We start from the raw sequence: 14,264 nt of genomic DNA on the forward strand, positions 1-14,264 counted from the left end.
AATGAGGATAATGTGGAGGGTTGCGGGGCTGCTGAGTACAGAAGACACAAGTGAGAATAGGACACGGACGCCCATCTTCTGATTCTCCATTACGCTGGCTTCCTCACCAGTGTGGGAGGACAGAAGATTGATTACAGGCCAGAGACATCTGGGAATTCTTGAACTGAGCCCCAGTAAGAAAGGTAGAAAACATAGACAGCTAATGTTTCTTATTATAGTTTGATACACCCTTCTGCCAAGTTCATCTAAACAACCCTTCATTCCTCAGACGTGTTTCCCATCTCTAACTGCTCTCACTATTCCCTTCATCAGGAATGCCCTTCCTCCAGTCTCCACTGTTCCCATCTTGTCCATCCTTCAAGGCCCTGCTCAGCCACCAATTCCATGGTCACCTTTAAGCACCCCTGCAGGACGTGATCCCTCCTCCCTCTAAACTCCTGCAGAACTTTTATCAGTGACTCTCCCATATCCACCATGTCCCAGAGTTCTTTGTGTACAGGTTGCGTACCCTACAGATGTGCGTGTGCCCTGCACAGAGCGAGCGTCAATGAGTGTCTGCTGAATGAACTGAGAGGCCGTCCTCCGCAAGGGCTACACTGTATCACGTGGGAATGCTTCACTCCCGGAAGGGATCCTATGTATTCAAGTGGGGCATGATCTTCCTCTAATACATGTAGCACTAGTGTCTGCTATGGCAGTCTGCAATTAGGACACCGGGACTGTCACAACTCATGAATGGCCTGAACAGCCCAGAGGAAAGAGCCTATCAGAATCCTGCTTGGCACATTCCTTCAGATGGTTTACAAACTGCCAAAGTTACAGTGTCAGGGTCTTGGCAATATTTACAACAGCTACATCATATTCTGTAAACTGTGTTTTGCTCTTTGGATGTGTGTATAATCATCAACATATACTTACTTTCATTTCTGCTAATGCAACTGAAAAGAGCATTCTGTAAATTAAAGAAAAACAAACAGAAATTAACAACAACCACACAGAATTTCTAATTTTATTCCACTTTATGGTTATACGAAAACCAGGGTATCAAACGATTTAATTCTTCTCTAAATCCAAGGCTGAAAACAAAGAAGCTAGAGATGGCGTCCTGGTGAAAAGGGAAACCATCTTCTAGCACATACTGGGGATCAAGATTTTTCACTAGAGCCATAAGTTGACCACATTATAGCAAACCAAATTTATGTAAAGCTGTGCTAATGTGGGTATGTGGGGGAAACTACAATGTATTAATCTCAATTATTTCTTGTAGGTATACGAAAAGCTTCCAGAAAATGATATAATAACAGACCTTTAGGAAAATACGTATTTCATATAACCACTGTATTTGAGAGCTGAAAGGACCTTAGAGGTCATTTCTAATTGTTCTCAAACTTGGCCATGCAGTCGAGTCATGTGGGCTTCCTAGGTCTTGCCCTAGACTACAGAAACAGAATCTGGGAGGAAAGCCCAGAAACCTAAATTTTAAACAAGGCTTCTTATGCAGCCATCCTGGGGATAGAGTTGGGGAACCTCTCTATCATTTTACAGATGAAGAAACTGTTTCCTCAGCAGGGGAGAAACTGTCCCAGGTCACAGAGAAAGACAAAAGCTAAGTCTGAGACTAGAATTAGTGTTTATTGAGCTCTTAGATCACTGTTTAGAAAACATCACAAAAGTCACTGTAAGGGAAACAAGGAGAACAAGACAAAAACAAAAAATGCCTGTATAAGGCCATTTGGACAGTCAGGGTTTGTTAGCTATGATTCATAGCACTCAAAATTGAAAGAGAATGAATTATTAAAAGAAACAATATGGGCACAAATAAAAGGTAGATGGAAATCAAGTGCCCCCTTATTGTTGAATAGAGATGATTTTGACTTTTAAATTTAGCTAATTCACAAGCTGGCTATGTGATCTGGACTTGTTAAAGAACCAGCCTTATTGATATTTATAACCTAGCTTCAGGCAGCTCAGGCGGTTAGAGCTCCATGCTCCTAACTCCGAAGGCTGCCGGTTCGATTCCCACATGGGCCAGTGGGCTCTCAACCACAAGGCTGCTGGTTCAACTCCTCAAGTCCCGCAAGGGATGGTGGGCTCTGCCCCCTGCAACTAAGATTGAACACGGCACCTTGAGCTGAGCTGCCTCCTGGATGGCTCAGTTGGTTGGAGCACGGGCTCTCAACCACAAGGTTGCCAGTTCAATTCCTCGAGTCCCACAAGGGATGGTGGGCAGCACCTCCTGCAACTAAGATTAAACACGGCACCTTGAGCTGAGCTGCCTCCCGGATGGCTCAGTTGGTTGGAGCACGGGCTCTCAACCACAAGGTTGCCAGTTCAATTCCTCTAGTCCCTCAACGGATGGTGGGCTGTGCTCCCTGCAACTAGAAAACGGCAACTGGACCTGGAGCTGAGCTGCGCCCTCCACAACTAAGACTGAAAGGACAACAACTTTTTTTTTTTTTTTAAAGATTTTATTAGGGAAGGCGAACAGGACTTTATTGGGGAAGAGTGTGTACTTCCAGGCCTGTTTTTTCCAAGTCAAGTTGTTGTCCTTTCAATCTTAGTTGTGGAGGGTGCCGTTCAGCTTTAAGTTGTTGTCCTTTCAGTCTTAGTTGTGGAGGGCGCAGCTCAGCTCCAGGTGCAGCTGCTGTTTTCTAGTTGCAGGGGGCACAGCCCACCATCCCTTGCGGGAGTCAAGGAATCGAACTGGCAACCTTGTGGTTGAGAGGATGCGCTCCAACCAACTGAGCCACCCGGGATCTCAGTGGCAGCTCAGCTCAAGGTGCTGTGTTCAATCTTAGTTGCAGGGGGCGCTCCCCACCATCCCTTGCGGGACTTGAGGAATTGAACTGGCAACCTTCTGGTTGAGAGCCCACTGGCCCATGTGGGAATCGAACCGGTAGCCTTTGGAGTTAGGAGCATGGAGCTCTAACCGCCTGAGCCACTGGGCCGGGCCCCAAAAGGACAACAACTTGACTTGGAAAAAAAGGCCTGGAAGTACACACTGTTCCCCAATAAAGTCCTGTTCCCCTTCCCCAATAAAATCTTTAAAAAAAACAAAAAAAACCTAGCTTCAAAAATCCATCTGCGTAGTTGTATGAAGCTGTAGGGCATTCATTTTTTCCAATAAATAATATTCTACTGTAGGAACAAATTACACTTGATTTATTCATTTAAAGCAAAACAAAACACCAAGGCATCATAGATGAGGGCTGATGAATTCACCCAGTATACATTCTTTCTGCTAGAGATCTCATCAAACAACATAAGAGTAGTGAAAAACAAGTATTTTTGGTGTTTTAAAGAAACACTGGTTTGGGGATCACTGGTTTCAGGTACACTTTCCATAAAGTGATCTAAATCAATACGAAAAAGCAATCTGCTACTAGTTTTCCAGCCCCTTTGATTGAGTGAATACAATTCTCATTGCCCTTCTCCTTCTATAAGCTGGTTGTTACTTTCGGTTTTGACTCTTTTGACCTTGCATCTGAAGAAATGTGTTTATTATCTTGGTGGACATCCTGGGTTGCACAACCTGATTTCCATTTTTGGTATTCCTCTAGTTATTCTTTTTTTTTTTTTTTTTTAATTGGGGAATATTGGGCAACAGTGTGTTTCTCCAGGACCCATCAGTCGTTGACCTTCAATCTAGTTGTGGAGGGCGCAGCTCAGCTCCAAGTCCAGTTGTCCTTTTCAATCTTAGTTGCAGGGGGGCACAGCCCACCATCCCATGAGGGAATTGAATCAGTAACCTTGTTGTTGAGAGCTCCCACTCTAACCAACTGACCCATCCGGCTGCCCCTCTGGAAGTTCAGCAGCAACTCGTTGTCTTCAATCTAGTTGTGGAGGGCGCAGCTCACTGGCCCATGTGGGAATCAAACTGGCAACCGTGTTGTTCAGAGCTCATGCTCTAACCAACTGAGCCATCTGGCCGCCCCCTCTTCTAATTATTCTTAAAGTTTCTAGAGCAGTGGTTCTCAGCTGGGGTTGACTTTGCTTTCTAGGGGACATTTGGCCATGTCTGGAAACACTTTTGGTTGTCACTACTGGGGACAGTAAGGAGTATGTGTGCTACTGGCATCTAGTGGGTAGAGGAGACCAGAGATGCTGTGAAACATCCTTCAATGCACAGGACAGCTCACCCACAGCAAAGGATTATCCAGCCCAAAATGTCAATAGCGCCAAGGTTGAGAAACCCTGTTCTAGAGACTTACAAATTTGTTAAAGCTGAATTTTTAAAAATTTGACCTTCCAAAGAAAAGAAATATAACTATGGGTCATCCTGTGGATCACTTAGCTTCAGAGAGGTACTAAAGAGCACAAAACCTGAAAAATGTCAGAGATCATCTACTCTAACTCCTTCTTTGACAGAAGCCAGAGACTGAGGCCTAGAAAAGAGAAATACTTTTGGACCCTAGCTTTCACCCATGCTAAGATAGTGGAGTTGAATAGAAAGAGACCCTGCAGCCTGAAAGCCTAAAATATTTGCTGTCAGACCCTTTATAGAAAAAGTTTGCCAACCCCGAAATAGAAGGGCACAGCTGTCTCCCTTGATGTCACTTACAGAGTTCAAAGATGTTCCCTAAGTATCTGTCATTTCTCGTCATGTTCATTGACAGGCCCTTCATGCACAGGTTTACCCTAACTTGCTGAACCAAAAGCTTTTATACTTCCACATGGCAGTACCTCGTGTTAATAAACACTGTTTCTTTTTTTTCTCCCTTCTTCCACCCCCCACCCCCCCACCTCCCCATCACTCTACTCCCCCTCTCCCACTCGGGTTCAAGCTGTTGTTTCTCAGTCTAATTGTGTAGGACACAGCTCCCTGGTTCATGCTGGTATTGAGCCTTGCACTACCCACGGCTGAGGCAATCGGTCCCCGGGCTCCAACCACCTGAGCCACCGGGCCGGCCCAATAAAACTGTTTCTTTATCTCTATCTTTATCTTTACAAATTTCAAGGTTTAAAAGAATGATCCTTTATTCAAGTATATCTTTATTCAAGATCCTTTATTCAAGTATTTGATGAATTCATCAATTCTGTTGCTTACTTTACATTCATCATGATTTCATAGACTCTAATCCTATCACCCTCTTTGATAAAAGATTTCTAACCTTATATAACTATACCTAGGTATAAACTATATCTTAGGTAACTATACCTAAGGTATAAATTATAGGCAACTCTGCCTTTCACTGCTTAAACTATTGCTGATTAGTTTGACAGGGCTTAAGACATACACATAATGAGTTACAGCATTAACTAATAGTTTCTTCATTTCTTAAGAGCCTGGAGTCTTAAAGTCAATTCTTAAGTCTTTCAAATATCTGATCGCCACCTGGTGGCAAAAGCAGGAGGTAACTGAGGGTTTATACTTGTATGGAGCCCCTTGACCTTCTGCCACCAATACTATATACTAAATGTGCCTTCCTATAACAGCTCCCTCATCCCACTCATCTTACTCTAGAATAGACCAAAGTTAGTGTTACTGAGGTGAGGATCTACTACAACCTGAGAGACCCAAAGAACACGTCGGTGTACTGGAGTTGACAGGGTCACGAGAAATTTTCAAATCTACAAGCATTCACTATATAGCTGGACATTATTGTGATAACAGATACAATACAGTAAGTCCTTACTTAACACTGTCGATAGGTTCTGTGACTCAAGGAAAAACAACGTGTAAAGAAATCACTTTTACCACAGGCTAATTGATACAAACAAGGGTTAAGTTCTTACGGCATTTCATCAACGTTATTACAAAATGATCTTGAACAAAATGACATTATTTGAGGATGTGGTATATTCAGTGAAAGACTATACCCATTCAAAGAATGCCTAATTCATAGACATTCACACAGGGTTTTCACATAAAACTTCTATTTATTCTGAAACAAAGAACCTCTGTAATTCAACCGTCCAGAGTGGAAACAAATTCTATCTATAAAAATACGAATTTGAGCACCTTTTTACAGACAACAAATTTTTGTTCATCCTTTAAGTCTTACCTGCTCTGTGGTGACTTCCCCATTACCCTGGGCAGGGGTTTTTCCTCCAGTTCCAGTGTGTCTTGTACAGACTTCTAGCAATGTCCTCGTCTCACTGTACTATAATAGACTATTTGAATTTCTCTCTTCTCACGGACTAGACTATGAGCTTCTTGCAGATAGTGGCTAAATCCTTTTACCTTTGTACCCTGAGAACAGTACCTGACACAAATTAAGTCTATCGGTTTGGTGTGTATCAGTTCAATGAATACTGAGTGAATAAATGAATGACAGATGCAAAGACAACTGAGATAGAGATTCTGCCCCCAGGAACTCAGAGTGTAGTATTAAAGAGTGATATGTGAATAGAGTTACGCTATGACAAATGCTATAATACTAAAGCATGCAAAGGGTTTAGAAGTAGCAATCAACTACATGTGTGTGGAGGGGAAGAGGGCTGGGCAGGAAAGGTTTTAGAGAGGAACCATGTAAGTCAGAATTTGAGGCAAAGGTTGCCAGTTGGATAGGGGTCATGGTGTGCTGGGACCAGTTTTCTTAGGGATGGGGCTGGAAGGAACCCCAATTTGCAGTATTTGCTGATGTTTGCAGCATAACTACCCCCATCATGGTTGCTTTCAAATTAAAAACGTAGTTTGCAAAATTCCTGAATATTTAACAATTTGTTCTCCCTAGTGGTAGAAGCCAGCTCCAGCATACTACTGGATGGGGTGTGATAGGATGGATTCTAGGAGAGGGACTTCCAGGTAGAACGGATAGGTTATACAGTTACAATTAATAAATAAAACACATGGTCAATCTGGGAAATTACAAGTTGCATGCTGCTGAATTGTAAAGGAAGGCAGAGCCAGAGGCTAGATGGAGAAAAGCTTAGTGTAACAGGCTGAGGGACTTGAACGTAATCCTATAGGAGAACCACTGACCGTTTTAAGGAAGGGAGAGACATCATATTTGGTCTTTAAGGAGACCATTCTAGGAGAAGTGGAGATAGTAGATCCACTAAGAGGAGAAATTAGACAGCAAAGCTAGTTGGGTAGCTGTTGCAATAGTCCAGAAGTGGTATAAAGGCCTGAGCTAAGACAGTAATTGAGGACCTGGAAAGGAGACTGATTTAAGATATATTTTAGAGGTAAATATTTAGGGCTTGATAGCCAGTTATTTGTGGGAGATGGTGAGAAAGAGGAAAGCGTAGACAGCATCTCTTAGGTTTTTAGTTTATGTGTCTGGGAGCACTGTGCTGGAATAACCACGCAAGGAATGTAAGAAAATAAGTTTTTGTTTTGGGATGTGTGTGTGCATGTGTGTGGTGTTGTATAGCAGAAGGGCAGAAGGAGGGGAGGTAGGGCAGGTAGGGAGGGTAACAATCAGTTTTGCTGATTTGAAATGCCCGCTAAACATCGAAAGTACACATATCCAGGAGTGATTCAGGAGTGCATAAAAGAGGCTAGCAAAGAAGATTCTGGAGTTGTCATCATATAGGGGCAATTAAAGCTGTGAGAGTAGATGAAATTGCCTAGAGGGGAAACCTGGACATTTAGATTAGATCAGGTCATAATCTAATCTGACTGGTCAGATTTCCCTATTGGGATGATCTCATTCAGGTGACTTCTGAGACGAATGGACTAGAGAGGAAACACACTAAGTACAAGGAGACTAAATAGGAGTTATTCCCTTCCCCAAACTATAATACAAAATATGACAAAACAAAACAATAGACAAATAGAACATAATCAAGTTTTTATACTATCTGAAGCCAGTACTGCAGGACCTAACAGGTTTCGCTCTTTTTGGAGCTCATCAGCTGCAGGTAACGGCTCAACTCTACTCGGACACAGTCACTACACCGCTACAGCATTTTACTTTACCAGGCCTCCCATTCAGCCTTCTATTTATTATATCCTGACAACTCTCAGAGTTTCCTTAGCATTAACTAAAAGAAGCTTTTCAGTTAGGTCCTGAAGGCTTTGCTGGGGTAAAGTACCCCACGATTCTTTTGCTAAAACCCCCCAAAACTGTCACCTCTATTCTGAGAACCACTGCAGCACAGATCCAATCACACTGAAGTGTAAGAGATCTCTAGCTCTCCAGGGAATCCTGCTGGTCCCCACATCCCTGTACACTAATCTCTAAATGGGGCTAGTTTTCATCCCTTTTTATGCTTCTGGTAGTAAATCCAGAGTCACGGTTAATTTGAGAGAAAAATGAAGCAAAATAAAATTAATACATAGAAGTCTTTGAGCTAAAGGATTTAATTTTGACATTTCCTGAGGATACACTGTACAGCCTGTGCAGGCACACATATGCACCAAAAGCTGGCATCCACGGGGAGGACCAAGTGTATGGCAAGCTATCATTTGTGTTACCGGGGAGTAGAGGAGTATACATACATATTTACTTATATGCATAAAATACCTCTGGTGACTTAAGGAGTTAGGTGGCTGCAGCATAAGACGTGGGAAAGAGACTTTATTTTATACCATTTTGAATTTTGAACCATGTAAATAACCAAAAAATAAAATTTAGCACAGACCTGCACTCTGCTCGCATGTACTCAGCCATGTGTTGATTGGGAGGCTGCTGGCAGAACTGAGCCTAAAGCTTACAAGGCCGACCATCTTTGTTGCTGCGGTTCCTACAGCCTCTTTTGTTAACATCCTCAGTCTTCAATTTATCTGGCATTCTCACAGAATCGGAGCCCCAGGACAGGGCATTATTTTAGAATTCTTTACCAACTCAACTGTTAAGTTTAAAACTTAAATGCCTTAAGATTTTAAAAAAGACAGTCCTCACAAAAATATCTCCTACTGATTTTCCTTCATAGTATCTCACTTTCCTTAATGAGATAACATCAAATAACTGGACTGAAAAAAGCTAGGAAAGAGAAATGAAAATGACATTTATGAAAAGAATATAAAGGAAAGCATAGAGAAGAATCTGAAAGAAGAAACAAGTGAAAATCTAAGTCCGATGACAAATTTGTAGCATTGTACTTCAGTAGCTCATGCAGCATATGGAAAGGTATTTATTATATTTACGGACATTATGTTAAGAGAATGGCACGTATGAAATGGATTTATAAACCTGAAATTAAATTTGTCTCATCAGTCATTGCCAGGTCTCTGGAAACTCACCAGCCTCACATCACCTTGATGTTTATTCTGACGTTCAAGAAAGAAAATAACTATCAAGTGGCCGGTTTGTTTGTTTGTCTGTTTTAAAGAATTACACTCCATGTCTCAGACCTCACAGAAAACATTCGTTTGCACTTTAGTTCTAATCAGCCAGTGTGCATGAGGATGGCTATACTGGTTTACAGCCAGCATCTATTCTGATTGTTGTTGCCTATGTAATTCCAGTTGTTGAATATTTTCAGTATCATCCCTGATTCTAGCATCACACATCCATGAACCCAGGTGGCCTGACTAATACATGTAGGTGGGCCAAGGACCAGGCCTGTGAAAATACATGGAGAACTTAGAAACGCACAAGCCTATGACATGTCCATGTCAGAGTAATCAAGCCACTGGTTGATTTGGTGGCTCCAACCAAACAGGTGTGATTCTGAAAGAAGCATTCTTAAGTACTGAAGTATTCTTTCTTAGGTATTGGTCGGAATAAGAGAACTGCAGAGTTGGGAGATCATTGGTCAAATCGCCTGTCCACTACAGAAATTTGCTCCATAACATGTGAATCCAATAAGGCTTTGCTTGAACATTTCCAGCGACAGGAAGTTCTTTGTTTCTTGGAATAACTCATTCCATTTTGAACACAGGCAGGGTCCTCTCCTACTGAAATGTCAGATCAGTATTTGGCTCCTTCTCTTCTGATTCCCTAAAGAAGCAATTTTCAAAACCCAGCTTCCTACTTTTCTCTATGCTTTTCTTCCATAGCGTTTTCTTCCACTCTCGAGGTTCAAGGGTCACTTCGCAGTTGACTTTGGGCATGATAGTCCCCTCCTCTTTAGTCCTGGATTCCTAACTACCTCTGACATATGGGCCTTTACATTGAAAAAGACCTAACACTCAATATACTCCAACTTCTTTAAATTCCCCTCAAAACCTATTTGCTATTGTTGCTGTGTATTTTTTTTTAAAAAAATACTCACTATATTATTATTGTTTTAATTAATCTTGTGTGCTTTAACTTACCCACTTTATATTGTTATCATTCTCTTTTTCTTTTGCATTTCAAATAATTGTAGCTATTTTAGGCCTTCCTTTGGAGAAGGACTTCTACAAAGGGTCTAGTAATGGCAATTCTCTGTTTCTGTCGTTAGGAAATATCTTAATGTTGCCCTCTGTCTTGAAAAAATTTTTTGGCTGGACATGGAATTCTAGATTGATAGTTATTTTCTTTCAGAACATTTTAGGTATCATTCCACTGTCTCTGGCTTCCTCTGTTGCTATTAAGAAATCAGCTGTTAGTCTCCTTTGAAGGCAGTGTCTTTTTTTCTGCTTTTAAGATCTTTGCCTATGAGGTGTGTCTGTAATGTATGGATTTTTTTAAAATCCTGCTGGGGATTTAAACATTTAAGCATTTAAACATTCTTTAAACATTGACTCTGCTTCTTTCTTCTTATAGTATTCCAATTAGAAGACTTTCTCTATCCTCCATTTCCCTTAAACTCTTTCAGCTTATCCTTATGTGCTATTCCACATAATTTCTTCAATTCTATCTCCCAATTCACTAATAACTGTTTTTCATATTTCCCTGAACATAATCTCCTATATTCAATCCATGATAAAAATCCTTTTGATCGATTCTGCCTTCAAATCTTAGTTATTCCTGAATACGCGACTCTACTGCTATCATCCTACTTTTGGGCCTTATCTGTTTTTAGCTAACTTATAGGGTTTTGGAGATCTAAAACTCAGCCTGCACACAACTAAGATTTTAAGCTTTATAAAATATCAAACTTATTATTTGTTATGTTGGTCTCCTATTACAGAATCTTCATTATCTGTCTCTACTTAATAAAAAATTAAACCCTAAAATATCATCTTTCCAGGACCTGGTTCGACTTTGCCTACATAACCACAGATTATCAGCCCCAAATAGGCCTATTTTCTTTTTGCACCCTGTACAAACAAACTATACTCATTTTTGCTAACATTCTTTGGATCCAGTCTTATTAAACCTATCCTTTCAGGCCTCTCTCTTTTGCAAAATTTTCCCTGATCACTCCCAACATGCTCACTCTACTTTCTGATTCCCTGAGCCCTTCTGTGAGCAGTATATATTTCAGTTATCTTCACTCAATTAGATACAACTCTTTAGTTTTTGTGCTTTTTCAAACATATAAAACTGCCTCTCAGTATTCAATAAATATTTGTTAATTTGCATACGAAATCAGATGCTGTTAAATCAGAAATAATGATGTTTTACATTTAACTGATTTATCTTAGCATGCTTGGAACAAAACAGAATATTAAATGGCATTAAAAAATTTAAACTTTATTCATGTTTAAGATATCCCCTCAAAAGGGATTCTGCCGCAGCTTATCAGTGAAGATAAACATTATTTAGCTCTTTCAAATATAATCACTCACTCTCTAATCAAACAATACAAAACTATCTTTCAGGGTAAATGTTAACCCCTAAAGTTGTAAGCCTAAAGGAACAGCTTACACATCTAGAAGTTCACCCCAGGGACCACACTAGTGTTAAAAAAAACACAAAAACAAAAAAACCTAAAAGCCTAGTTTTAGAAATTATTCTAATGTTGATAAACAACCAATCCATTTAAAATAGGTTACACTACACCAAACTTACCCATTCACTTTATAACAAATAACCATTATCTCTAGACTACACTTCAACAAGAACCCAACTGTTATTTGGGCTTATAATGCAGAACCCCTTTTTCTGTATTAAAATACTCTTGTCTCTCTTTTTACTTCTAAATAACATGTAAGAAATCAAATCAAGTCTTAAATTACCTTGAATAACTTATAGGTTTAACGTTATATATAAAAGAACTCTCTTAGCATGTAGCTTTTTGGAAAATAGTTTCTTAATTCTAGGCCAAATAAGGGAAGATAGACTGGGAAAAGTAAACTACTCTTAGTATTTCTCTCAGAGGACAGTGTTTAGCTCTCTTACCTTTCCTGTCCCGTCCTTCATCAACACATACTGGCAGACTTCCTAGGGCAATGCAGAAATCCAGACAAGAGAAGGAAGCACACTAAAATAATGGAGGACAGGCTACAGGAGATGGACAGTGTCAGACATCATGCGGGAGAAAAGAAGGAATTATCATAGTTAGCCACTTTATTCAAGACAAACTACAACTAGTTATTTTAAAGGTAGAGAGAAGAAAAAAAAGATATTTTACTTCTTTGTAGCAAGGCTCCTTTCAATAAGAATAGAGGAGAGTTTCAGTTAATTTGGAAATTTGTCTTCAGAGGAATAGATATAACTTAGCAAACAGTACAAAGGGACAAAAGATAAATATGATTGTCCAATTTAAAAATATTAATTAAGAGATATAATTATAGGCTTTGAGAAAAGAAAAAATATATCAGAACTATAATCTGGAAGCAGTTAAGAGAGTCGTTCTATCTTTCTTTTCCAAGAGAACCAACTATTAAAAGCAATGGAATTCCAATGTTTATATATAAAAATGATGAATGTGGCATATGCACTTAAGTACCCTCAATTATATGGTCTTATACTATGAAAAGCAAAAATACTGTCTCATTTAACCATGGAGATCTATAAACAGAACAAAGTATTCCCAATAAGGCTTTTCACATCAGGGACAATCTTCTGTTCATATTGCATGATATAAAACACCTCCTCCACCCTGTTTTAGTAACTCCCCCATCTAGATACCACAGTGCTTGAAATACCACTATTAGGAGACGGGAGACAAGCGTCCTTCAGATTTAATACAGTATTTATAATTTAGTACTTCCCTTTTCTCCCCAAATACAAGACCCTAGAAAAGTCTGAAGCTATTCACACTAGCAATATGACTCTGTTTCTTCAGTTAGAGGTGGTTTATAAAAATGGATAACTGGATGGGTCAAGGCATAGGAAGTGGGACAAAAGAGGACAGAGAACATAAGAAAAACTATTTTACAACTTTGGGTACAACCAGTTGCTTTGTTATGAGAACATTATAGGTGAAATCCTCTGCATATGCGATTTAGGCATTTCTTTAAAATTAATTTCAACAAAAGTCAATTAAAGTCATAACATTTCTAAACAAGGTAAATGACCTTTTTATCAAGGCTATTATTTTTTGTAAAGTAAAAGGCAATCTACGTAAGAATGAATTCATTTTAAAATTTAAGTGATTTTATCAATTCTGATGGCATCTGAACAGTCTAATGAAATTTGTTAAATAAAATGCATACCTCATATTCTTTTCTGCAAACTTTGGAAATATCATTTTTTGAAGATGCCTAAAAGATAAAAAAATTTTCTCCATTAATTTATTACACATGCTATTCAGCACAAGACAAAAAAAGAACACAAATTAATATAAGTTAATTGCCGGTATAGTATTCTTTATTTCATCAAGGAAAACCTTATGTTCAAATATTTGAAAGTGCCTAAAATACAACAAACACATTTCATGCAATTTCTTTAAAACAAACATCAGCCTCAGAATCTACATGATACGCTAGAACCTCACGCTAACTTTTATGGCTTTTTCTCACATATTAACACAGTCCTTTTGTTATTTCAGGAACTAGATGACTTTGAAGGAAATGTAAATCTGAATTTTCTTTTTTTTAACTGAATTCCACTCTGTTGCAAATTTTCTTGTGAAGCTCTGCCAGGATGTTTATATTTTGCTTTTTCTTTAACCCTTCATACTGCAAGTTCTCATACTGACTTTTCCTCAGAAAAGATCCACGTATAAGAGGGGGCAGTTGAAGAGGGAAAGGCTATGCCTGGCAATCAACAAAAGTTATTTTTATGTAATTCTCTTAACAAGTTTATGAAGAGATGGTATCGCCTCTACAGATGAAGACAGAGGATCAAAGAAAGAGCAAGTTATTTACCACATTTAAGCTTGTACTTTGTATATAAAACAAGCTACAACAAATCTGAAGGGTGCTAATTCTTCCATATGGTATCAGCCCATATTTAGAGATGTAGTTTCCGAGCCAGGGGCTCTGGTCCCTTATTCTATTCCCTCCTGTCTATCACCTAAGCTCGTGCAATTTTGAATAGGCCAGTAGGTGAGGATGAGGAGAGCAAGAAGCACAATGGACTGGCAACTGTTTTATGCCCCACGAGACGGATTAT

General features: G+C 39.5%; 1 protein-coding gene across 3 annotated transcripts in view; it reads right to left on the reverse strand.

Moving 5' to 3' along the window:
- RECK (reversion inducing cysteine rich protein with kazal motifs) overlaps positions 1-14,264 on the reverse strand; it is a 64,535-nt gene that overhangs the window by 26,928 nt on the left and 23,343 nt on the right. For 2 of the 3 annotated variants that reach the window (XM_019729088.3, XM_019729089.3), the window contains 2 exons: positions 13,364-13,411; positions 919-952 (listed from right to left, as the gene is read on the reverse strand). In XM_019729088.3, coding sequence (XP_019584647.3) covers positions 919-952; positions 13,364-13,411 — 82 coding nt within the window. Of the gene's footprint in view, positions 1-918; positions 953-12,104; positions 12,207-13,363; positions 13,412-14,264 lie in introns of those variants that run through there. The other variant, XM_074330706.2, reaches the window with a different exon arrangement.

This window comes from Rhinolophus sinicus, chromosome 16 (assembly GCF_057876585.1).
Source record: "Rhinolophus sinicus isolate RSI-liver-muscle chromosome 16, RSI-T2T, whole genome shotgun sequence".
Lineage (NCBI taxonomy): Eukaryota > Metazoa > Chordata > Mammalia > Chiroptera > Rhinolophidae > Rhinolophus > Rhinolophus sinicus.